The following is a 24,806-nucleotide window of genomic DNA, read 5'->3' as shown; positions in this document are numbered from 1 at the left end:
CTAAAACTTTAATCTTCTTCTGGTGAAGCCATTTCTTTGTTGATTTGGATGTATGCTATGAGTCGTTGTCATGCTGAAAAATAAAGTTCCTCTTCAAATTCAGCTTTCTAGCAGAAGCCTGAAGGTTTTGTGCCAATATTGACTGATATTTGGAACTGTTTATAATTCCCTCTAGCTTAACTAAGGCCCCAGTTCCAGCTAAGAAGAAGAACAGCCCCTTGGCATGATGCTGCCACCATCATGCTTCACTGTGGGGATGGTGTTCTTTTGGGGATGTGCAGTGTTGTTTTTGCGCCAAACATATCTTTTTGGATTATGGCCAAAAAGTTCAACCTTGGTTTCACCAGACTATAACACCTTTTCCCACATGCTTTTGGGAGACTTCAGATCTGTTTTGCAAAATGTAGCCTGTATAATGTTTTTCTTCATAAGAAAAGGCTTTTGTCTTGCCACTCTACCCCATAGCCCAGACATATGAAGAATACGGGAGATTGTTGTCACATGTACCGCACAGCCAGTAGTTGCCAGATATTCCTGCAGCTCCTTTAATGTTGCTGTAGCCCTCTTGGTAGCCTCCCAGACCAGTTTTCTTCTCGTCTTTTCATCAATTTTGGAGGGACGTCCAGTCCTGTTGTGCCATATTTTCTCCACTTGATGATGACTGTCTTCACTGTGTTGCATGGTATATCTAATGCCTTGGAAATTCTTTTGTACCCTTCTCCTGACTGATACCTTTTAACAATGAGATCCCTCTGATGCTTTGGAAGCTCTCTGTGGACCACGGCTTTTGCTGTGGGATGCGACTAAGAAAATTTCAGGAAAGACCAACTAGAGCAGCTGAACTTTATTTGGGGTTAATCAGAGGCACATGATGGCAGGTGTATGCTGACTCCTATTTAACATGATTTTGAATGTGATTGCTTAATTCTGAACACAGCTGCATCCCCAGTTATAAGAGGGTGTGCACACTTATGCAACCACATTATTTTTGTTTGTTTTTTGTTTTCTTCCCTCCACCTAAAAAATTCAGTTTGTTTTTTAATTGAGTTGCACAGTTTATAGGTCACATTAAAGGTGGAAAAAATTCTGAAATGATTTATCTTTGTCTCATTTTTTTACATAACAGAAACCTGACATTTTAACAGGGGTGTGTGGACTTTTTATATCCACTGTGCATATCAAGATTTGTTCAGACCTGGGGGGGGGGGGGGGGGGATCTATCCGTACAGAAACTCTCTCTACCCCCAAAATAATGGGGAAACACCCTGATGGTGGGTGTACCCTACGCTGGACCCTACCCCTTTTATCTCCCTAATACACCCTATAATGTCCATACAAATCACCTAAAAGATAATTTTTAATTCAGTTTTGAGTAGTACAACCAAACAATATATCAAAGGATAAACTAAAGTTAAAAAAAATGCTTTGCTATCCTCAGGTCTTCCATCCCTAAAGTTTCCCTGGTGAAAAAGAATAATAACCAATGAACCTGAGGACTGGGGCATGGTTGCGCAAAAGGTCATGTGAAATAATTAAATCAATCAATAGTACCTCCTGGGTGAGGTTAACTTTTTTCCATAAAATATTTTGGATTGGTCATTTTTATTCTCCACCTGATAACGGATTTAGTCCTGCACTCTAACTTTTGGAATCAAAATTGACTAGAGAATATCTTACCATTTTTGATGTACTGAATGGCCTGTTCGTTGCGCAGGAGTCCTAGTCTATGCCATTGGTTGCTGAAATCCAAGTAATGTGTGGCTATCAGGGAAGTTGTCATAGTGAGCATGTTTCCCTCGCCAGATCCACCTGGAGCCTTGATCAGGTGGTCCAGATGGACACCATCAATGGATTCCTCTACCATTTCACTTATTGGGTGTCCTGGGTAATGCAGAGATATAAGTCATGAGATCAGGGAAGGAAGAGTGCCTATTTCAGGTTCTTCATTATGTACACAATGTACATTATATACTGTAGTAGTAGGATCAGCTAATCAGTGCTCACCTTGGATGGTAATAATGGTGTCCACTTGTGTATTGGGAACAATATTTTGGGGATTTACTACAGAGATCCGCTCTTCTTGTACTCCTCCTGTATAAGAATAAGCAATAAGAAGAAATTAAAAGTTATCTGGACAAAACAATAACTGTTAAGCAGTACATGACAATCATTTTAATTTCTCTCCATCCCCCCCAAAAATTTGCATCCCGAGTATATGGTAATACAATTACAAACCGTTTAGTCCTGGCTCCAATCCAACTGATTTCACCATCTGTGTCAGACGTCTTCCTTCTGGCTGGAGATAAAAAAGGAAATAAATTGCAAGAAAATTGATACTGATCTTCTCTGACATGGTGATGAACAAAATGGGACATCTTTGCGACTAATTGTGAAGGCGCTTCCAACCTCCCTAAAGTAGAGTTGAGCGAACACCTGGATGTTCGGGTTCGAGAAGTTCGGCCGAACATCCCGGAAATGTTCGGGTTCGGGATCCGAACCCGATCCGAACTTCGTCCCGAACCCGAACCCCATTGAAGTCAATGGGGACCCGAACTTTTCGGCACTAAAACGGCTGTAAAACAGCCCAGGAAAGGGCTAGAGGGCTGCAAAAGGCAGCAACATGTAGGTAAATCCCCTGCAAACAAATGTGGATAGGGAAATTAATTAAAATAAAAATTAACCAAAATCAATTGGAGAGAGGTTCCATAGCAGAGAATCTGGCTTCCCGTCACCCACCACTGGAACAGTCCATTCTCAGATATTTAGGCCCCGGCACCCAGGCAGAGGAGAGAGGTCCCGTAACAGACAATCTGGCTTCATGTCAGCAGAGAATCAGTCTTCATGTCATAGCAGAGAATCAGGCTTCACGTCACCCACCACTGTAAGAGTCCATTTTCATAAATTTAGGCCCAGCACCCAGGCAGAGGAGAGAGGTCCCGTAACAGAGGATCTGGCTTCATGTCAGCAGAGAATCAGTCTGCATGTCATAGCAGAGAATCAGGCTTCACGTCAGCCACCACTGCAACAGTCCATTGTCATAAATTTAGGCCCAGCACCCAGGCAGAGGAGAGAGGTCCCGTAACAGACGATCTGGCTTCATGTCAGCAGAGAATCAGTCTGCATGTCATAGCAGAGAATCAGGCTTCACGTCAGCCACCACTGCAACAGTCCATTGGCATATATTTAGGCCTAGCACACAGGCAGAGCAGAGAGGTCCCGTAACAGACAATCTGGCTTCATGACAGCAGAGAATCAGTCTGCATGTCATAGCAGAGAATGAGGCTTCACGTCACCCACCACTGCAACAGTCCATTGGCATATATTTAGGCCTAGCACACAGGCAGAGCAGAGAGGTCCCGTAACAGACAATCTGGCTTCATGTCAGCAGAGAATCAGTCTGCATGTCATAGCAGAGAATGAGGCTTCACGTCACCTACCACTGCAACAGTCCATTGGCATATATTTAGGCCTAGCACACAGGCAGAGCAGAGAGGTCCCGTAACAGACAATCTGGCTTCATGACAGCAGAGAATCAGTCTGCATGTCATAGCAGAGAATGAGGCTTCACGTCACCCACCACTGCAACAGTCCATTGGCATATATTTAGGCCTAGCACACAGGCAGAGCAGAGAGGTCCCGTAACAGACAATCTGGCTTCATGTCAGCAGAGAATCAGTCTGCATGTCATAGCAGAGAATGAGGCTTCACGTCACCCACCACTGCAACAGTCCATTGGCATATATTTAGGCCTAGCACACAGGCAGAGCAGAGAGGTCCCGTAACAGACAATCTGGCTTCATGACAGCAGAGAATCAGTCTGCATGTCATAGCAGAGAATGAGGCTTCACGTCACCCACCACTGCAACAGTCCATTGGCATATATTTAGGCCTAGCACACAGGCAGAGCAGAGAGGTCCCGTAACAGACAATCTGGCTTCATGTCAGCAGAGAATCAGTCTGCATGTCATAGCAGAGAATGAGGCTTCACGTCACCCACCACTGCAACAGTCCATTGGCATATATTTAGGCCTAGCACACAGGCAGAGCAGAGAGGTCCCGTAACAGACGATCTGGCTTCATGTCAGCAGAGAATCAGTCTGCATGTCATAGCAGAGAATGAGGCTTCACGTCACCCACCACTGCAACAGTCCATTGGCATATATTTAGGCCTAGCACACAGGCAGAGCAGAGAGGTCCCGTAACAGACGATCTGGCTTCATGTCAGCAGAGAATCAGTCTGCATGTCATAGCAGAGAATGAGGCTTCACGTCACCCACCACTGCAACAGTCCATTGGCATATATTTAGGCCTAGCACACAGGCAGAGCAGAGAGGTCCCGTAACAGACAATCTGGCTTCATGACAGCAGAGAATCAGTCTGCATGTCATAGCAGAGAATGAGGCTTCACGTCACCCACCACTGCAACAGTCCATTGGCATATATTTAGGCCTAGCACACAGGCAGAGCAGAGAGGTCCCGTAACAGACAATCTGGCTTCATGTCAGCAGAGAATCAGTCTGCATGTCATAGCAGAGAATGAGGCTTCACGTCACCCACCACTGCAACAGTCCATTGGCATATATTTAGGCCTAGCACACAGGCAGAGCAGAGAGGTCCCGTAACAGACAATCTGGCTTCATGTCAGCAGAGAATTAGTCTGCATGTCATAGCAGAGAATCAGGCTTCATGTCAGCCACCACTGCAACAGTCCATTGGCATATATTTAGGCCTAGCACACAGGCAGAGGAGAGGTTCATTCAACTTTGGGTAGCCTCGCAATATAATGGTAAAATGAAAATAAAAATAGGATTGAATGAGGAAGTGCCCTGGAGTCCAATAATATATGGTTATGGGGAGGTAGTTAATGTCTAATCTGGACAAGGGACGGACAGGTCCTGTGGGATCCATGCCTGGTTCATTTTTATGAACGTCAGCTTGTCCACATTGGCTGTAGACAGGCGGCTGCGTTTGTCTGTAATGACGCCCCCTGCCGTGCTGAATACACGTTCAGACAAAACGCTGGCTGCCGGGCAGGCCAGCACCTCCAAGGCATAAAAGGCTAGCTCTGGCCACGTGGACAATTTAGAGACCCAGAAGTTGAATGGGGCCGAACCATCAGTCAGTACGTGGAGGGGTGTGCACACGTACTGTTCCACCATGTTAGTGAAATGTTGCCTCCTGCTAACACGTTGCGTATCAGGTGGTGGTGCAGTTAGCTGTGGCGTGTTGACAAAAGTTTTCCACATCTCTGCCATGCTAACCCTGCCCTCAGAGGAGCTGGCCGTGACACAGCTGCCTTGGCGACCTCTTGCTCCTCCTCTGCCTTGGCCTTGGGCTTCCACTTGTTCCCCTGTGACATTTGGGAATGCTCTCAGTAGCGCGTCTACCAACGTGCGCTTGTACTCGCGCATCTTCCTATCACGCTCCAGTGCAGGAAGTAAGGTGGGCACATTGTCTTTGTAGCGTGGATCCAGCAGGGTGGCAACCCAGTAGTCCGCACAGGTTAAAATGTGGGCAACTCTGCTGTCGTTGCGCAGGCACTGCAGCATGTAGTCGCTCATGTGTGCCAGGCTGCCCAGGGGTAAGGACAAGCTGTCCTCTGTGGGAGGCGTATCGTCATCGTCCTGCCTTTCCCCCCAGCCACGCACCAGTGATGGACCCGAGCTGCGTTGGGTGCCACCCCGCTGTGACCATGCTTCATCCTCATCCTCCTCCACCTCCTCCTCATCCTCGTCCTCCTCGTCCTCCAGTAGTGGGCCCTGGCTGGCCACATTTGTACCTGGCCTCTGCTGTTGCCAAAAACCTCCCTCTGAGTCACTTCGAAGAGACTGGCCTGAAAGTGCTAAAAATGACCCCTCTTCCTCCTCCTCCTCCTCCTCCTCCTCCTGGGCCACCTCCTCTTCCATCATCGCCCTAAGTGTTTTCTCAAGGAGACATAGAAGTGGTATTGTAACGCTGATAACGGTGTCATCGCCACTGGCCATGTTGGTGGAGTACTCGAAACAGCGCAACAGGGCACACAGGTCTCGCATGGAGGCCCAGTCATTGGTGGTGAAGTGGTGCTGTTCTGTAGTGCGACTGACCCGTGCGTGCTGCAGCTGAAACTCCACTATGGCCTGCTGCTGCTCGCACAGTCTGTCCAGCATGTGCAAGGTGGAGTTCCACCTGGTGGGCACGTCGCATATGAGGCGGTGAGCGGGAAGGCCGAAGTTACGCTGTAGCGCAGACAGGCGAGCAGCAGCAGGATGTGAACGCCGGAAGCGCGAACAGACGGCCCGCACTTTATGCAGCAGCTCTGACATGTCGGGGTAGTTGTGAATGAACTTCTGCACCACCAAATTCAGCACATGCGCCAAGCAAGGGATGTGCGTCAAATTGGCTAGTCCCAGAGCTGCAACGAGATTTCGCCCATTATCACACACCACCAGGCCGGGCTTGAGGCTCACCGGCAGCAACCACTCGTCGGTCTGTTGTTCAATACCCCGCCACAACTCCTGTGCGGTGTGGGGCCTGTCCCCCAAACATATGAGTTTCAGAATGGCCTGCTGACGTTTACCCCGGGCTGTGCTGAAGTTGGTGGTGAAGGTGTGTGGCTGACTGGATGAGCAGGTGGAAGAAGAGGAGGAGGAAGCCGAGAAGGAGGAGGTGGCAACAGGAGGCAAAGAATCTTGCCCTGCGATCCTTGGCGGCGGAAGGACGTGCGCCAAACAGCTCTCCGCCTGGGGCCCAGCTGCCACTACATTTACCCAGTGTGCAGTTAGGGAGATATAGTGTCCCTGGCCGTGCTTACTGGTCCACGTATCTGTGGTTAGGTGGACCTTGCCACAGATGGCGTTGTGCAGTGCACACTTGATTTTATCGGATACTTGGTTGTGCAGGGAAGGCACGGCTCTCTTGGAGAAGTAGTGGCTGCTGGGAACAACATACTGTGGGACAGCAAGCGACATGAGCTGTTTGAAGCTGTCTGTGTCCACCAGCCTAAATGACAGCATTTCATAGGCCAGTAGTTTAGAAATGCTGGCATTCAGGGCCAGGGATCGAGGGTGGCTAGGTGGGAATTTACGCTTTCTATCAAATGTTTGTGAGATGGAGAGCTGAACGCTGGCGTGTGACATGGTTGAGACGCTTGGTGACGGAGGTGGTGGTGGTGGTGTTGGTGGTACATCCCCTGTTTGCTGGGCGGCAGGTGCCAACGTTCCTCCAGAGGCGGAGGAAGAGGCCGAGGCGGCAGCAGCAGAATAGGCCGAGGCGGCAGCAGCAGAAGAGGTAGCAGGGGGAGCCTGAGTGACTTCCTTGGTTTTAAGGTGTTTACTCCACTGCAGTTCATGCTTTGCATGCAGGTGCCTGGTCATGCAGGTTGTGCTCAGGTTCAGAACGTTAATGCCTCGCTTCAGGCTCTGATGGCACAGCGTGCAAACCACTCGGGTCTTGTCGTCAGCACATTGTTTGAAGAAGTGCCATGCCAGGGAACTCCTTGAAGCTGCCTTTGGGGTGCTCGGTCCCAGATGGCGGCGGTCAGTAGCAGGCGGAGTCTCTTGGCGGCGGGTGTTCTGCTTTTGCCCACTGCTCCCTCTTTTGCTACGCTGTTGGCTCGGTCTCACCACTGCCTCTTCCTCCGAACTGTGAAAGTCAGTGGCACGACCTTCATTCCATGTGGGGTCTAGGACCTCATCGTCCCCTGCATCGTCTTCCACCCAGTCTTGATCCCTGACATCCTGTTCAGTCTGCACACTGCAGAAAGACGCAGCAGTTGGCACCTGTGTTTCGTCATCATCAGAGACATGCTGAGGTGGTATTCCCATGTCCTCATCATCAGGAAACATAAGTGGTTGTGCGTCAGTGCATTCTATGTCTTTCACCGCTGGGGAAGGGCTAGGTGGATGCCCTTGGGAAACCCTGCCAGCGGAGTCTTCAAACAGCATAAGAGACTGCTGCATAACTTGAGGCTGAGACAGTTTCCCTGGTATGCATGGGGGTGATGTGACAGACTGATGGGGTTGGTTTTCAGGCGCCATCTGTGCGCTTTCTGCAGAAGACTGGGTGGGAGATAATGTGAACGTGCTGGATCCACTGTCGGCCACCCAATTGACTAATGCCTGTACCTGCTCAGGCCTTACCATCCTTAGAACGGCATTGGGCCCCACCATATATCGCTGTAAATTCTGGCGGCTACTGGGACCTGAGGTAGTTGGTACACTAGGACGTGTGGATGTGGCAGAACGGCCACGTCCTCTCCCAGCACCAGAGGGTCCACTAACACCACCACGACCATGTCCACGTCCGCGTCCCTTACTAGATGTTTTTCTCATTGTTATGGTTCACCACAACAACAAATATATTATTTGGCCCAATGTATTGTATTCAAATTCAGCGGGATATAAATTTGAGGCCTAGTATTTAGGCGCTGGGTGACCGGTATGGATTTAGTGACAGAATTAGACTTGGAAATGCACAGAAGCGTGTGTGTGTGAAGTTATTCTGAATGACCCAATGTGCACCTTGAATATTATATACCCTTTTAGGGATAGATTTCAAATAGCTCTGATATAGCAGAAACCACTAAATTATGAAATTGTTAAATTGGGAATTGTATTTAAACACAGAACAAAAAATGTGCTTTGACGGACACTAAATAACTTTCCCAGCCACAACAGGACAGCGTTAACGAGAGATTTAGCAGGATATAAATTTGAGGCCTAGTATTTAGGCGCTGGGTGACAGGTATGGGTTTAGTGACAGAATTAGACTTGGAAATACACAGTAGCGGGTGTGTGTGAAGTTATTCTGAATGACCCAATGTACACCTTGAATATTATATACCCTTTTAGGGATAGATTTCAAATAGCTCTGATATAGCAGAAACCACTAAATTATGAAATTGTTAAATTGGGAATTGTATTTAAACCCAGAACAAAAAATGTGCTTTGACGGACACTAAATAACTTTCCCAGCCACAACAGGACAGCGTTAACGAGAGATTTAGCAGGATATAAATTTGAGGCCTAGTATTTAGGCGCTGGGTGACAGGTATGGGTTTAGTGACAGAATTAGACTTGGAAATACACAGTAGCGGGTGTGTGTGAAGTTATTCTGAATGACCCAATGTGCACCTTGAATATTATATACCCTTTTAGGGATAGATTTCAAATAGCTCTGATATAGCAGAAACCACTAAATTATGAAATTGTTAAATTGGGAATTGTATTTAAACCCAGAACAAAAAATGTGCTTTGACGGACACTAAATAACTTTCCCAGCCACAACAGGACAGCGTTAACGAGAGATTTAGCAGGATATAAATTTGAGGCCTAGTATTTAGGCGCTGGGTGACAGGTATGGGTTTAGTGACAGAATTAGACTTGGAAATACACAGTAGCGGGTGTGTGTGAAGTTATTCTGAATGACCCAATGTGCACCTTGAATATTATATACCCTTTTAGGGATAGATTTCAAATAGCTCTGATATAGCAGAAACCACTAAATTATGAAATTGTTAAATTGGGAATTGTATTTAAACCCAGAACAAAAAATGTGCTTTGACGGACACTAAATAACTTTCCCAGCCACAACAGGACAGCGTTAACGAGAGATTTAGCAGGATATAAATTTGAGGCCTAGTATTTAGGCGCTGGGTGACAGGTATGGGTTTAGTGACAGAATTAGACTTGGAAATACACAGTAGCGGGTGTGTGTGAAGTTATTCTGAATGACCCAATGTGCACCTTGAATATTATATACCCTTTTAGGGATAGATTTCAAATAGCTCTGATATAGCAGAAACCACTAAATTATGAAATTGCTAAATTGGGAATTGTATTTCAACCCAGAACAAAAAATGTGCTTTGACGGACACTAAATAACTTTCCCAGCCACAACAGGACAGCGGTAACGAGAGATTTAGCAGGATATAAATTTGAGGCCTAGTATTTAGGCGCTGGGTGACAGGTATGGGTTTAGTGACAGAATTAGACTTGGAAATACACAGTAGCGGGTGTGTGTGAAGTTATTCTGAATGACCCAATGTGCACCTTGAATATTATATACCCTTTTAGGGATAGATTTCAAATAGCTCTGATATAGCAGGAACCACTAAATTATGAAATTGCTAAATTGGGAATTGTACTTCAACCCAGAACAAAAAATGTGCTTTGACGGACACTAAATAACTTTCCCAGCCACAACAGGACAGTGGTAACGAGAGATTTAGCGGGATATAAATTTGAGGCCTAGTATTTAGGCGCTGGGTGACCGGTATGGATTTAGTGACAGAATTAGACTGGGATATGGCCAAAAAATAACCACACTATTGCTGGTTAAATGCACTTGGTGACGGGCGCAGCTTGCCCCTGATTTAGTATATGGCCAAAAAATGAACAGACTATTGCTGGTTAAATGCACTTGGTGTCACAGCTTGACGCACCACACTACTGAGGGTTAAATGCACTTGGTGACGGGCGCAGCTTGCCCCTGATGTAGTATATGGCCAAAAAATGAACAGACTATTGCTGGTTAAATGCACTTGGTGTGACAGCTTCACCCTGATGTAGGCTTTAGCCAAAAAACAACCACACCATTGAGGGTTAAATGCACTTGGTGACAGGCGCAGCTTGCCCCTGATTTAGTATATGGCCAAAAAAATGAACAGACTATTGCTGGTTAAATGCACTTGGTGTGACAGCTTCACCCTGATGTAGGCTTTAGCCAAAAAACAACCACACCATTGAGGGTTAAATGCACTTGGTCGCAGCTTGGATGCACTTGGTCGCAGCACCGCACAAGACACAAAATGGCCGCCGATCACCCCAGAAAAAAGTGACTGACAAACGGTCTGGGCAGCCTAAAAACAGTGAGTGAGCATTTGAATTTCAGCAGCTCAATGATGCACAGCTGCAGATCGATCGATTAATCAAGTGAAGTCCTTTGGAGGAGTTAATCTGCCTAATCTCGCCCTACTGTCGCATCCGCAACCTCTCCCTACGCTAATCAGAGCAGAGTGACGGGCGGCACTATGTGACTCCAGCTTAAATAGAGGCTGGGTCACATGGTGCTCTGGCCAATCACAGCCATGCCAATAGTAGGCATGGCTGTGACGGCCTCTTGGGGCAAGTAGTATGACGCTTGTTGATTGGCTGCTTTGCAGCCTTTCAAAAAGCGCCAAGAAAGCGTCACAAAAGCGCCAAGAAAGCGACGAACACCGAACCCGAACCCGGACTTTTACGAAAATGTCCGGGTTCGGGTCCGTGTCACGGACACCCCAAAATTCGGTACGAACCCGAACTATACAGTTCGAGTTCGCTCATCCCTACCCTAAAGTCTTTTTTATGCATTCTGCACTAGTAGTTTGTGTCACAGCCCGATTGTGGGTTTAACTGATCTGAACTCACAATGAGTGATCTCCCGAACTATTCGCCGGCGAACAGTTCCCGGCGAACATAGCTTGCTCGCGTTCGCCGCGGCGGGCGAACATATGCGATGTTCGGTCCGCCCCCTATACATCATCATTAAGTAAACTTTGACCCTGTACCACAGTCAGCAGACGCATTCCAGCCAATCAGCAGCAGACCCTCCCTCCCAGACCCTCCCTCCCAGACAGCATCCATTTTAGATTCATTCGGAAGCTGCATTCACAGTGAGAGGAGGGACAGTGCTGCTGCTGCTGATTCAATAGGGAAAGCGTTAGCTAGGGCATTGATCTGTGTCCACAGACTCATCTGCTGTAAGGACAGCGTCCTGACAGCACCCCAAAAAGCCCTTTTCAGGGCCGGTACATCAGTGTGCTTTTTTTTTTTTTATATATATATATATATATATATATATTGTAGTTGCCTGGCTCCCGTGTGTGAGAGGCTGCAGGCTCAGTTACAGACAGCACGTGCACACCATTCATACAGGGTGTGACAGAAAATACCTTGCAGATAAAAAAATAAATTATATTTAATATTTTTCTGTGACATAATCACATTTGCAAGCCCGTGTGTGTGAGGCCCACACAGACTGTATTGTGGCCACTGGCTAGTGGCTAGGCCTCCACTCATACGTTACAGGGTGTCATTCACTCAAATACCTTGCAGATAAAAAAAATTATATTAAAAAAAATTCTGTGATATAATCACATTTGCAAGCCCGTGTGTGTCAGGCCCACACAGACTGCAGTGTGGCCACTGGCTAGTGGCTAGGCCTCCAATCATACCGTTACAGGGTGTCATTCACTCAAATACCTTGCAGATAAAAAAAAATAAAAAATTTTTTTCTGTGATATAATCACATTTGCAAGCCCGTGTGTGTGTCAGGTCCACACAGACTGTATTGTGGCCACTGGCTAGGCCTCCACTCATACCGTTACAGGGTGTCACTCACTCAAATACCTAGCAAATAAAAAAATTTCGATGAAAAAAATTTCTGTGATATAATCACATTTGCAAGCCCGTGTGTGTCAGGCCCACACAGACTGTACTGTGCCCACTGCCCACCACTTATATAGGGTGGCACAGTACCTTGCACGCATAGTACCACTTATCAAAAAAAATAATGACAGGCAGAGGCAGGCTACCCCGCAGGGGCCATCGTGGTCGTGGTGCTGTGATTTCCACTGGCCCTGGAATAATGCCCAGTGTTCAGAGGCCACGTACCCTGAACCCAAAAAATTCTGAGAAAATAGTTGACTGGCTTACACAGGACACCCAATCTTCAACAGCTTCCCCTAAGAACCTTGACGCACCATCCTCCTCCAGCTCAGCTTTGGTCACCTGCTCTCAAGTTACCACTCTCCCGCCCGCCTCCACTACCACCAATACAATCACAGCCACCACAGCCGCTTCACTTGATACCTCAGAGGAGTTATTTACACATCAGTTGGATGAAATTAGTGATGCGCAACCATTATTGCCAGAGGAGGTAGATAACAGGGATACTCAGTCAGGCAGCATTACACACATGGACGTACAGTGTGATGATGATGATGATGTTGTACCCGCTGCTGCTTCCTTTGCTGAGGTGTCAGATACAAGTGAAGTGGTTGAAGATAAGGATGTGTCCGTGGATGCCACGTGGGTGCCTGCTCGAGAAGAAGAAGAGGGGGAAAGTTCAGAAGGGGAGACAGAGAGAAGGAGGAGACGAGTTGGAAGCAGGGAGAGGTCGTCGCAAGGAGCTAGTGGCACAGTCAGACAGCATGTATCGGCACCCGGGGTCAGCCAGACCGCACACCAATCAACGCATGCTGTTGCCACCACCAGAATGCCGTCATTGCAAAGCTCAGCAGTGTGTCATTTTTTTTGTGTGTCTGCCTCTTTCAACAGCGATGCCATTTGCAACCTGTGCCAAAAGAAACTGAGTTGTGGGAAATCCAAGACCCACCTAGGTACAACTGCTTTGCGAAGGCACATGATCGCACATCACAAACGCCTATGGGATCAACACATGATGACGAGTAGAAGCAGTACAAGAGCTCAAAGCCACCATCCTCCTCCTGGTCCAGCATCTTCAGCCACGTCAACCACTGCTGTCCTCCTTGCCCCCTCTCAACCACCCGCCACTCCGCCTCTCACCTTCAGCAGTTCCATCTCATCTGCCCACAGTCAGGTGTCTGTAAAGGAAATATTTGAGCGTAAGAAGCCAATGTCACAGAGTCACCACTTTGCCCGGCGTCTGACAGCTGGCTTGACGGAACTCTTAGCCCGCCAGCTTTTACCATACCAGCTGGTGGAGTCTGAGGCCTTCAAAAAATTTGTCGCTTTTGGGACACCGCAGTGGAAGGTACCCGGACAAATTTTTTTTTTTCAAATAAGGCAATCCCAAACTTCTACTCAGTGATTGAAAAGGAAGTCATGGCATCTCTGGCATACAGTGTTGGGGCAAGGGTCCATCTGACCACTGATACCTGGTCTGCAAAGCACGGTCAGGGCAGGTATATCACGTACACTGCGCATTGGGTCAACCTGCTGACGGCTGCCAAGCATGGAATGCGTGGTTCTGCAGCGGAGTTGGTGACACCGCCACGACTTGCAGGCAGGCCTACTGCCACCTCCTCTACTCCTCCTACTCCATCCTCTTCCATAACCTCCTCGGCTGAGTCCTTTTCTGCAGCGGCGTCTGGCTGCACATCAACTGAATACCCCCAGCTCCCCAGGGGCTATTCCACATTCCGGATACGACAGTGTCACGCTGTCTTGGGGTTGACTTGCTTGAAAGCAGAGATCCACACCAGACCAGCACTCCTGTCCGCCTTGAATGCACAGGTGGATCAGTGGCTGTCCCTGCACCAACTGGAGATCGGCAAAGTGGTGTGTGACAATGGAAGCAATTTGTTGGCGGCATTAAATTTGGGCAAGTTGTCACATGTGCCGTGCATGGTACATGTGTTGAATCTCATCGTACAGCGCTTTGTGTCTAAGTACCCAGGCTTACAGGACGTCCTCAAGCAGGCCAGGAAGGTGTGTGGCCATTTCAGGCGTTCCTACACGGCCATGGCGCACTTTTCAGACATTCAGCGCCGAAACAACATGCCAGTGAGGTGCTTGATTTGCGACAGCCCGACACATTAAAAGTCAACACTTCTAATGTTCGACCGCCTGCTCCAACAAGAAAAAACCGTCAACGAGTATTTGTATGACCGGGGTGCTAGGAACAGCCTCTGCGGAGCAGGGAATTTTTTTGCCACGTTACTGGACGCTCATGCGCTATGACTGTAAGCTCATGCGTTCTTTTGAGGAGGTGACTAACCTGGTCAGTCGCACCGAAGGCACCATCAGCGACCTCATCCCATTTGTTTTCTTCCTGGAGCATGCCCTGCGAAGAGTGCTGGATCAGGCTGTAGATGAGCGTGAAGAGGAAGAGTTGTGGTCACCATCACCACCAGAAACAGCCTTGTCATCATTGCTTGCCGGATCTGCGGCAACGCTGGAAGAGGAGTATGAGGAAGAGGAGTCAGAGGAGGAATGTGGCTTTGAGGAGGAAGAAGACCAACCACAGCAGGCATCCCAGGGTGCTCGTTGTTGTCACCTATCTGGGACCCGTGGTGTTGTACGTGGCTGGGGGGAAGAACAGACCGTCAATGACATCAGTGAGGACGAGGAACAGGAAATGAGTAGCTCGGCATCCAACCTTGTGCAAATGGGGTCTTTCATGCTGTCATGTCTGTTGAGGGACCCTCATAGAAAAAGAATGAAGGAGAACGACCAGTACTGGGTGGCCACGCTACTAGACCCCCGGTATAAGCAGAAAGTGGCGGAAATATTACCAAATTGCCGGAAGTCAGAAAGGATGCAGCAGTTCAAAACCAAACTAATAAATATGCTTTACACACCTTAAGGGGGGTGTCACAGCACAACGGGAATCTAACAGGGAAAGAGGTGAAAGTAATCCTCCTCCTACCACGACCACGGCGGCAAGGACAGGACGCTTTACACATGTGTTGTTGATGGAGGACATGTAGAGCTTTTTCAGTCCTACACATCGCCATAGCCCTTCGGGATCCAGCCTTAGAGAACGACTCGACCGACAGGTAGCAGACTACCTCGCCTTAACTGCGGATATCGACACTCTGAGGAGCGATGAACCCCTTGACTACTGGGTGTGCAGGCTTGACCTGTGGCCTGAACTATCCCAGTTTGCGATAGAACTTCTGGCCTGCCCCACTTCAAGTGTCCTGTCAGAAAGGACCTTCAGCGCAGCAGGAGGCATTGTCACTGACAAAAGAAGTCACCTCGGTCAAAAAAGTGTTGATTACCTCACCTTCATTAGGATGAATGAGGCATGGATCCCGAAGGGACTGACAGTGGGGGATACGTTTGACTAACAAAAGACCTGATGACATGCCTTGGCCTCAAAATGGTCCTCACGCTGCTGTATTTAATGTCTGCATACCGGATGACTTTCGTGAATTCTCCGCCACCAACTAGGGTTCAAGTCGCAATGTTTTAGTCACCTTTCTGCCTGGAAAACAACAATTTTTCCGGCTGCTGCCACAGCAGCGGCTGCAACAATACCTAATTTTTCAGGCAAGTTGTATGGGTTTTTAATACATAAAATAAACTATTAAGAGACTTTATTATGATTTTTTTATTAGAAATAATGCAGACAATTTAAAAAATCCCCATCAATTCCAATACAAAGCAAGTACAGAGCTCAGAACAAAATTATTTCAGGATGTCGTTAATTTGACAATGATTAATCAATTCGACACACGTCTAGGGTGTCACAGCACATTGCTACGTGCACGCGCAGTGCCCCAACTTGGGAGTAAGAGGACCGACCAAGCTGCTTTTTCCATCTCCCGGTTCCTAAAATCAATTCAGTTTGGTGTATCAGAGTTTGGTTTGTCACTGTGAAGGCAGTCGAAGGTACCCGGCCTAAATTTTTTTTTCACAAAAGGCAATCCCTAAAAAGGGACGTAACAGGGATTAAATTGATGAGAATAGTACCACAGAAAATACCACTCATATCAGGTGTGACAGTAAATTGCACGGCGCAGACGCAGTGACCGTGGCATGAATTCAAACAAAGGGGAGGGAGCCAGCGTTTTTTTAACCATCTCCCCATTCGAAAAATCAATTCAATTCCACTTTCGGGGTCCCTTGGTGTTGTACGTGGCTGGGTGGAAGAAGAGTGATTTGTGTCCGAAAACACACAATAAGGTACCTCTTTGGCGCACAGGGACGACCACAGTTTCAAGGTTTTTTGGTATAAATACTATTTATTGTTCGGTTGACAACGCGTTTCGGAGTTTATAACTCCTTTTTCAAGTCTAAAGTGAAACAACAAAGAAAAAAAAGGGGGAGAATTGCCGAAGCCAAAAAAAAAAAAAAAAAAAACACAAAGTCACAGAAAGGGCCCCCACACGGTTGGGGGGAGGATACATATAAATATGTATATACATACATATAGAAAAAATATACATATATATATATATATATATATATATATATATATATACATATACACACATATGCGCAAAAAATTCAGTTATAGTAAATAAATCAGTTGATTAAAAATTACAGCATATAAAAATATAAGACATTTCTGTATATATGTATAAAAAATATATATTGCACGTTGGATTTTCCACATTCTGGATGTTTGATGGAACTAGTGTTAGCCCAAACATGAACGCGAAGAAAGGCTCTAACCACTTCTATTGGCAAGGGCTTAGTGTGCTCCAACCTGTCCAAATTGGACGCTGTTTAAGTAAGGTACACATTATATATTAATATATATATATATATATATATATACACACACACATACATACATACACATACATATATACACATACACACACATACACGTGCACATACGCTCAAGAATGGTGTGAGGGATGTATAATGTTAGACCATGATATACAATGTACATTGGTATTATACTGATGTAGTAGGGCGTGGTGCTTATGTGGTGTGATATGAAGTGGAATGTGATGGGTAGATGTTGGTATTATTAGAATAGTGATATTGATTAATCTAGTCTCTGCTTGGATTGATCCTTTTATTTTTATTGGGGAACAGGAGGGAAGTATAGGGTTCACCTTGGGGGCGCCAACAGCAAGGGGCAACAAGCAAAAGGTGGCCGGGTGGCTGCAGAAGGAAGAGGATGAATAAATAATTAAATAAATAAATAAATGAATGATAATGACATAATAGAATAAAAGGCCCAATGCCTGAATGTATAGAGGGAAATGAGGATAGGCTCCAGAGGGAAGTGGCAATGAAGCTCTACAAGGCTGTTATACAGCTTATTGAAAGATTAAAAGATTAAGTAAATATATGGGTAAAAAGATACAATGTCTAATGTGGGTAAATGTTGGGATGTGAAGTGGTGTGTGGACGCGTATGAGGGAGAGGGAAATGTGGGACAGGGGAATGGTGAAAATGATGCATGGTGGAGCTGATGAGGAATAACTACGTAAATTGGGAGATTAGAAGCAGTTGGTCTCTAGAGATTCATTTAGGCCATATGGTTCGATGGTTTGAAGTTTGAAAATCCAATACATTTCTTTTCTCCTCAGTTTTTGGTAACGGTTCCCATCGGTAGCTGGGATTGCTTCAATGGGTAACAGGGAGAGTTCCCCTGGATCTTTATTGTGTGCCTGGATGAAGTGCCGGGAAACTCTGTGTTTGAGGAAGCCGTTTGTGATATTCCAGCGGTGTTTGTTCATCCTCTCTCTTAAGGTGAGGGTGGTACGGCCAATGTATTGCAGTCCACACGTGCACTCCAATAGATAAATCACAAATGTTGATGAGCAATTCAAAAAGTGTTTTATTTCGAAGTTTTCTCCTGTTACGTTACTGGAGAACTTCGTAATTCGGGTTGAAATGTTGAGGCAGCACTTACATCTGCCATGTCCGCATTTGTAACTGCCAAGCACCTTGGGAAATAGGCTCAAAATGGGAGGGGGGTCTTTCTTTAGAGAGCGCAAATGGCTGGGGGCAATAAGGTTCTTGATTGTTTGTGCTCTTCTAAAGGTTATGTGTGGCTCCGGCTGTATATGTTTTATTAGGAACGGATCCGCTTGCAATATCTGCCAATGTTTCTTGAATATGTTTCTCAGAATATTATGGTTGGCATTAAATGTGGTTATGAAGGAGGTTTTATACTTCTTGGTGATGACTGGGTCATTTTGTTTCTTCACTGGTTGATTACTTCCTGATGGTAGGCAGTCTTCCTGAGTGTATTCTTGTGCCTGCCGTAGTGCTGCCTTAACGACAGCACCTGGGTACCCTTTATTATAAAATCTTTTTTCAATAACCTTACTTTGTCTTTTGAAATCGTCGTCCTTTGTGCAGTTCCGGCGAATGCGCTTAAACTGGCTGAAGGGGATGTTATTTTTCCACTTTTTGTGGTGGGTGCTCCGGTAGTCCAAATAGCTGTTGCCGTCTACTTTTTTAAAAAAGGTCTTAGTTTCAATGGTGTTATTTGTGGTGGAAAGGACTAGGTCCAGGTATTCAATAGATCTCATGGAGTAGTTGGCTGTAAAGGCGAGGTTGAAATTATTGTTATTCAGATGGGTGGTGAAGTCATTGGCCTCATCTAGGCTGCCATCCCAGATTAGTAGTAGATCATCGATGTAGCGTTTATAGAAAACTATTTTGTTTTTCCATGGGTGTTCATTGTAAATGAGTTGCTCCTCGAAAATCCCCATATATAAATTCGCGAAACTAGGCGCGAATCGCGTCCCCATTGCGGTCCCCCTTGTTTGCTTGTAGACTTTGCTATCGAAAGTGAAGATATTATGGTTCAAAATGAAGTCAATGCCGTCCAGAATGAATTGTCCTTGTGAGGCCGAGAGGGTCACATCTTGTTGTAGGAAGTGTCGTATAGCATCCATCCCTTTTGTATGTGGGATATTTGAATATAGTGAGGCCACATCGAGTGTGGCCCAGATGTAGGATTTTTTCCAATTTACCTTGTTAAGGAGGGTGATTAGGGTGGCAGAGTCCTTAAGGTGGGATGGTAACTGGACCACATATTTCTGTAAAAAAATATCAATATAATGGGATAAATTGCATGTTAATGAGGAGATTCCGGAAATAATAGGTCTCCCTGGTGGGTTATTGATTGATTTGTGCACTTTGGGTAAGTGGTAGAATAATGCTAAGTTAGGATGAACTATGGTAATGTATTCCTTCTCCTTTTTACTTAGTATTTTCTGGGATTCAGCTGTTTCCAGAAGGGTCATTAGTTTTCTGATGTCATCCTTTAGGGGGTTTTCAGGCAGGATCTGGTAGTATTCTTTATCACCTAGGATTTTGTGTGCTTCCGCCAAATAGTCATCACGGTCTTGGATCACGATGCCGCCTCCCTTATCGGCATTTCTGATAACGATGGAATGGTTATCCATGAGTTCTTTAAGGGCAGTTTTTTCTTTTTTGTTTAGGTTGTTCGGGACTTTCAAATCTTTATTGATGGCTCTGAGATCCTTCGTCACAAGGGCGGAGAAGGTTTCAATATGGCTCCCCCTATAATATATTGGATTGAAGGTGGACTTGAGTTTTAGTCCTGTATTGATGACTTGTGTAGTTTCATCAGATGGGGTGATGTTGGTAGTTGGTTGTTCGGTGATCTTCGGCTTTAGGGTCTGTATTTCGAAATGCCTTGCCAGTGTTAGTTTCCGGATATAGGCATTGAGGTCGACGAAAAGGTCGAATTCGTTAAACTTACCACTAGGACAGAATGACAGTCCTTTTTGTAGGAGACTCGTTTCTGCTTCATTCAATTTGTGTGAGGAAAGATTGAAGATTCTCACTGATGTTTCATCTTGTTTCTTTTGGGGCTGAAACGGTTCGTGTTCTGTTTTTTGGAGGTCCCGGATCTCATTTCTTTTTGTTGTTGATGATCTTCCTCCTCGTCGTCCTCTTCTAGGTTTATTTGTCTTTTTGTTCCTCTGTTCAGGACTGGCCTGAAGAAATCTGTTATCATCGTGGTCCCCATCAACAACAAAAAGAAATGAGATCCGGGACCTCCAAAAAACAGAACACGAACCGTTTGAGCCCCAAAAGAAACAAGATGAAACATCAGTGAGAATCTTCAATCTTTCCTCACACAAAATTGAATGAAGCAGAAACGAGTCTCCTACAAAAAGGACTGTCATTCTGTCCTAGTGGTAAGTTTAACGAATTCGACCTTTTCGTCGACCTCAATGCCTATATCCGGAAACTAACACTGGCAAGGCATTTCGAAATACAGACCCTAAAGCCGAAGATCACCGAACAACCAACTACCAACATCACCCCAGCTGATGAAACTACACAAGTCATCAATACAGGACTAAAACCCAAGTCCACCTTCAATCCAATATTTCATAGGGGGAGCCATATTGAAACCTTCTCCGCCCTTGTGACGAAGGATCTCAGAGCCATCAATAAAGATTTGAAAGTCCCGAACAACCTAAACAAAAAAGAAAAAACTGCCCTTAAAGAACTCATGGATAACCATTCCATCGTTATCAGAAATGCCGATAAGGGAGGCGGCATCGTGATCCAAGACCGTGATGACTATTTGGCGGAAGCACACAAAATCCTAGGTGATAAAGAATACTACCAGATCCTGCCTGAAAACCCCCTAAAGGATGACATCAGAAAACTAATGACCCTTCTGGAAACAGCTGAATCCCAGAAAATACTAAGTAAAAAGGAGAAGAAATACATTACCATAGTTCATCCTAACTTGGCATTATTCTACCACTTACCCAAAGTGCACAAATCAATCAATAACCCACCAGGGAGACCTATTATTTCCGGAATCTCCTCATTAACATGCAATTTATCCCATTATATTGATATTTTTTTACAGAAATATGTGGTCCACTTACCATCCCACCTTAAGGACTCCGCCACCCTAATCACCCTCCTTAACAAGGTAAATTGGAAAAATCCTACATCTGGGCCACACTCGATGTGGCCTCACTATATTCAAACATCCCACATACAAAAGGGATAGATGCTATACGACACTTCCTACAACAAGATGTGAACCTCTCGGCCTCACAAGGACAATTCATTCTGGACGGCATTGACTTCATTTTGAACCATAATATCTTCACTTTCGATAACAAAGTCTACAAGCAAACAAGGGGGACCGCAATGGGGACGCGATTCGCGCCTAGTTTCGCAAATTTATATATGGGGATTTTCGAGGAGCAACTCATTTACAATGAACACCCATGGAAAAACAAAATAGTTTTCTATAAACGCTACATCGATGATCTACTACTAATCTGGGATGGCAGCCTAGATGAGGTCAATGACTTCACCACCCATCTGAATAACAATAATTTCAACCTCGCCTTTACAGCCAACTACTCCATGAGATCTATTGAATACCTGGACCTAGTCCTTTCCACCACAAATAACACCATTGAAACTAAGACCTTTTTTAAAAAAGTAGACGGCAACAGCTATTTGGACTACCGGAGCGCCCACCACAAAAAGTGGAAAAATAACATCCCCTTCAGCCAGTTTAAGCGCATTCGCCGGAACTGCACAAAGGACGACGATTTCAAAAGACAAAGTAAGGTTATTGAAAAAAGATTTTATAATAAAGGGTACCCAGGTGCTGTCGTTAAGGCAGCACTACGGCAGGCACAAGAATACACTCAGGAAGACTGCCTACCATCAGGAAGTAATAAACCAGTGAAGAAACAAACCGACCCAGTCATCACCAAGAAGTATAAAACCTCCTTCATAACCACATTTAATGCCAACCATAATATTCTGAGAAACATATTCAAGAAACATTGGCAGATATTGCAAGCGGATCCGTTCCTAATAAAACATATACAGCCGGAGCCACACATAACCTTTAGAAGAGCACAAACAATCAAGAACCTTATTGCCCCCAGCCGTTTGCGCTCTCTAAAGAAAGACCCCCCTCCCATTTTGAGCCTATTTCCCAAGGTGCTTGGCAGTTACAAATGCGGACATGGCAGATGTAAGTGCTGCCTCAACATTTCAACCCGAATTACGAAGTTCTCCAGTAACGTAACAGGAGAAAACTTCGAAATAAAACACTTTTTGAATTGCTCATCAACATTTGTGATTTATCTATTGGAGTGCACGTGTGGACTGCAATACATTGGCCGTACCACCCTCACCTTAAGAGAGAGGATGAACAAACACCGCTGGAATATCACAAACGGCTTCCTCAAACACGGAGTTTCCCGGCACTTCATCCAGGCACACAATAAAGATCCAGGGGAACTCTCCCTGTTACCCATTGAAGCAATCCCAGCTACCGATGGGAACCGTTACCAAAAACTGAGGAGAAAAGAAATGTATTGGATTTTCAAACTTCAAACCATCGAACCATATGGCCTAAATGAATCTCTAGAGACCAACTGCTTCTAATCTCCCAATTTACGTAGTTATTCCTCATCAGCTCCACCATGCGTCATTTTCACCATTCCCCTGTCCCACATTTCCCTCTCCCTCATACGCGTCCACACACCACTTCACATCCCAACATTTACCCGTTCTCACTCACCGCTATCCACCTTACTCCCCCACATCCACCATCATCCCCTCTGGTCACCTTTCCATCCCCCCCCCCCCCGCTGTACCATCATTTGCCCCAAACCCCCATCCCCCAGCTCTTTTACCCAGCCACCAGGTCCACTGCTCTTTCCGCCACCAAAACATCAAAGGTTCACCATACCCTTCATCCATTCATTCATTTTTTTCTTTCTCATTCACTCATATTCTCCTCCACTCACTCATCCTTCTATTTTTATTTTCATTTTTATTTTATTTTTATTATTATTTTTATTTTATATTAGTATTGTACATTCATTTTCATTTTTATTTTTAATTTTAATTTTTTTCATTTTTTCACATCTATATTTATTCATATTCATTTTTACAATTTTTTTTGTATTTTTATTTTTAATTTTAATTTTATTTTTATCTTCATTTCATTCATTTCTTTCATTCATCTATTCACCCATTTACCCATCCCATAATCTCCTTCCATCTGTCATCCAGCTTCATCACACTCCCCCAGCCCCCCCCCCCCTCCCCTATAACCAGCTGCGCTGTACCAGCCTCTAAAACATGTACACACACCATCACTACGTCATCAGCATATCGTCCTGATCCACCCCCTTTGATCTGCTGTGTCCAACTTGCGCGACCCCCGGAGCACCAGCCTGAGCGCTCGATCGGCATAACAGCACTGCAGCAAGAGGATCTCCCTGGCCTCCAGCGCACCAGCCGAATAGCGCCGCCCAGAGAGGCTTCCCCCGTGACGTCACCCAGTCCCCGCCCCCTAAGCTTTAGAAGCGCGCGCTCCCAGACACATGGTGAGTGACGCCAGACACAGCAGCAGCACACATCAGGTAAGCCTTACAATAGCCCTGTAGAAATTCAGGTCGAATCCTCTGCACTTTCAACTCCCCCTATATATCTATACACTACGTGCAGAATTATTAGGCAAATGAGTATTTTGATCACATCATCCTCTTTATGCATGTTGTCTTACTCCAAGCTGTATAGGCTTGAAAGCCTACTACCAATTAAGCATATTAGGTGATGTGCATCTCTGTAATGAGAAGGGGTGTGGTCTAATGACATCAACACCCTATATCAGGTGTGCATAATTATTAGGCAACTTCCTTTCCTTTGGCAAAATGGGTCAAAAGAAGGACTTGACAGGCTCAGAAAAGTCAAAAATAGTGAGATATCTTGCAGAGGGATGCAGCACTCTTAAAATTGCAAAGCTTCTGAAGCGTGATCATCGAACAATCAAGCGTTTCATTCAAAATAGTCAACAGGGTCGCAAGAAGCGTGTGGAAAAACCAAGGCGTAAATAACTGCCCATGAACTGAGAAAAGTCAAGCGTGCAGCTGCCAAGATGCCTCTTGCCACCAGTTTGGCCATATTTCAGAGCTGCAACATCACTGGAGTGCCCAAAAGCACAAGGTGTGCAATACTCAGAGACATGGCCAAGGTAAGAAAGGCTGAAAGACGACCACCACTGAACAAGACACACAAGCTGAAACGTCAAGACTGGGCCAAGAAATATCTCAAGACTGATTTTTCTAAGGTTTTATGGACTGATGAAATGAGAGTGAGTCTTGATGGGCCAGATGGCTGGATTGGTAAAGGGCAGAGAGCTCCAGTCCGACTCAGACGCCAGCAAGGTGGAGGTGGAGTACTGGTTTGGGCTGGTATCATCAAAGATGAGCTTGTGGGGCCTTTTTGGGTTGAGGATGGAGTCAAGCTCAATTCCCAGTCCTACTGCCAGTTTCTGGAAGACACCTTCTTCAAGCAGTGGTACAGGAAGAAGTCTGCAAGGTAAGAAAAACATGATTTTCATGCAGGACA

The 24,806-nt window shown here is 45.8% G+C and overlaps 1 protein-coding gene across 1 annotated transcript in view; it reads right to left on the bottom strand.

The window, feature by feature from the left end:
• The window catches only part of LOC122927156 (A.superbus venom factor 1-like), a 503,636-nt gene that overhangs the window by 119,030 nt on the left and 359,800 nt on the right, over positions 1–24,806 (bottom strand). Inside the window, exons 21-23 of the mRNA XM_044278753.1 lie at positions 2,236–2,296; positions 2,005–2,091; positions 1,678–1,881 (exon numbers count right to left, since the gene is read on the bottom strand). Of these exons, the coding sequence (XP_044134688.1) occupies positions 1,678–1,881; positions 2,005–2,091; positions 2,236–2,296 (352 nt within the window). The remainder of the gene's footprint in view (positions 1–1,677; positions 1,882–2,004; positions 2,092–2,235; positions 2,297–24,806) is intronic.

The sequence above is a fragment of the Bufo gargarizans genome, chromosome 2 (assembly GCF_014858855.1).
Source record: "Bufo gargarizans isolate SCDJY-AF-19 chromosome 2, ASM1485885v1, whole genome shotgun sequence".
Taxonomy (NCBI): Eukaryota; Metazoa; Chordata; class Amphibia; order Anura; family Bufonidae; genus Bufo; species Bufo gargarizans.
This window is presented reverse-complemented; position numbering and strand designations above follow the sequence as displayed.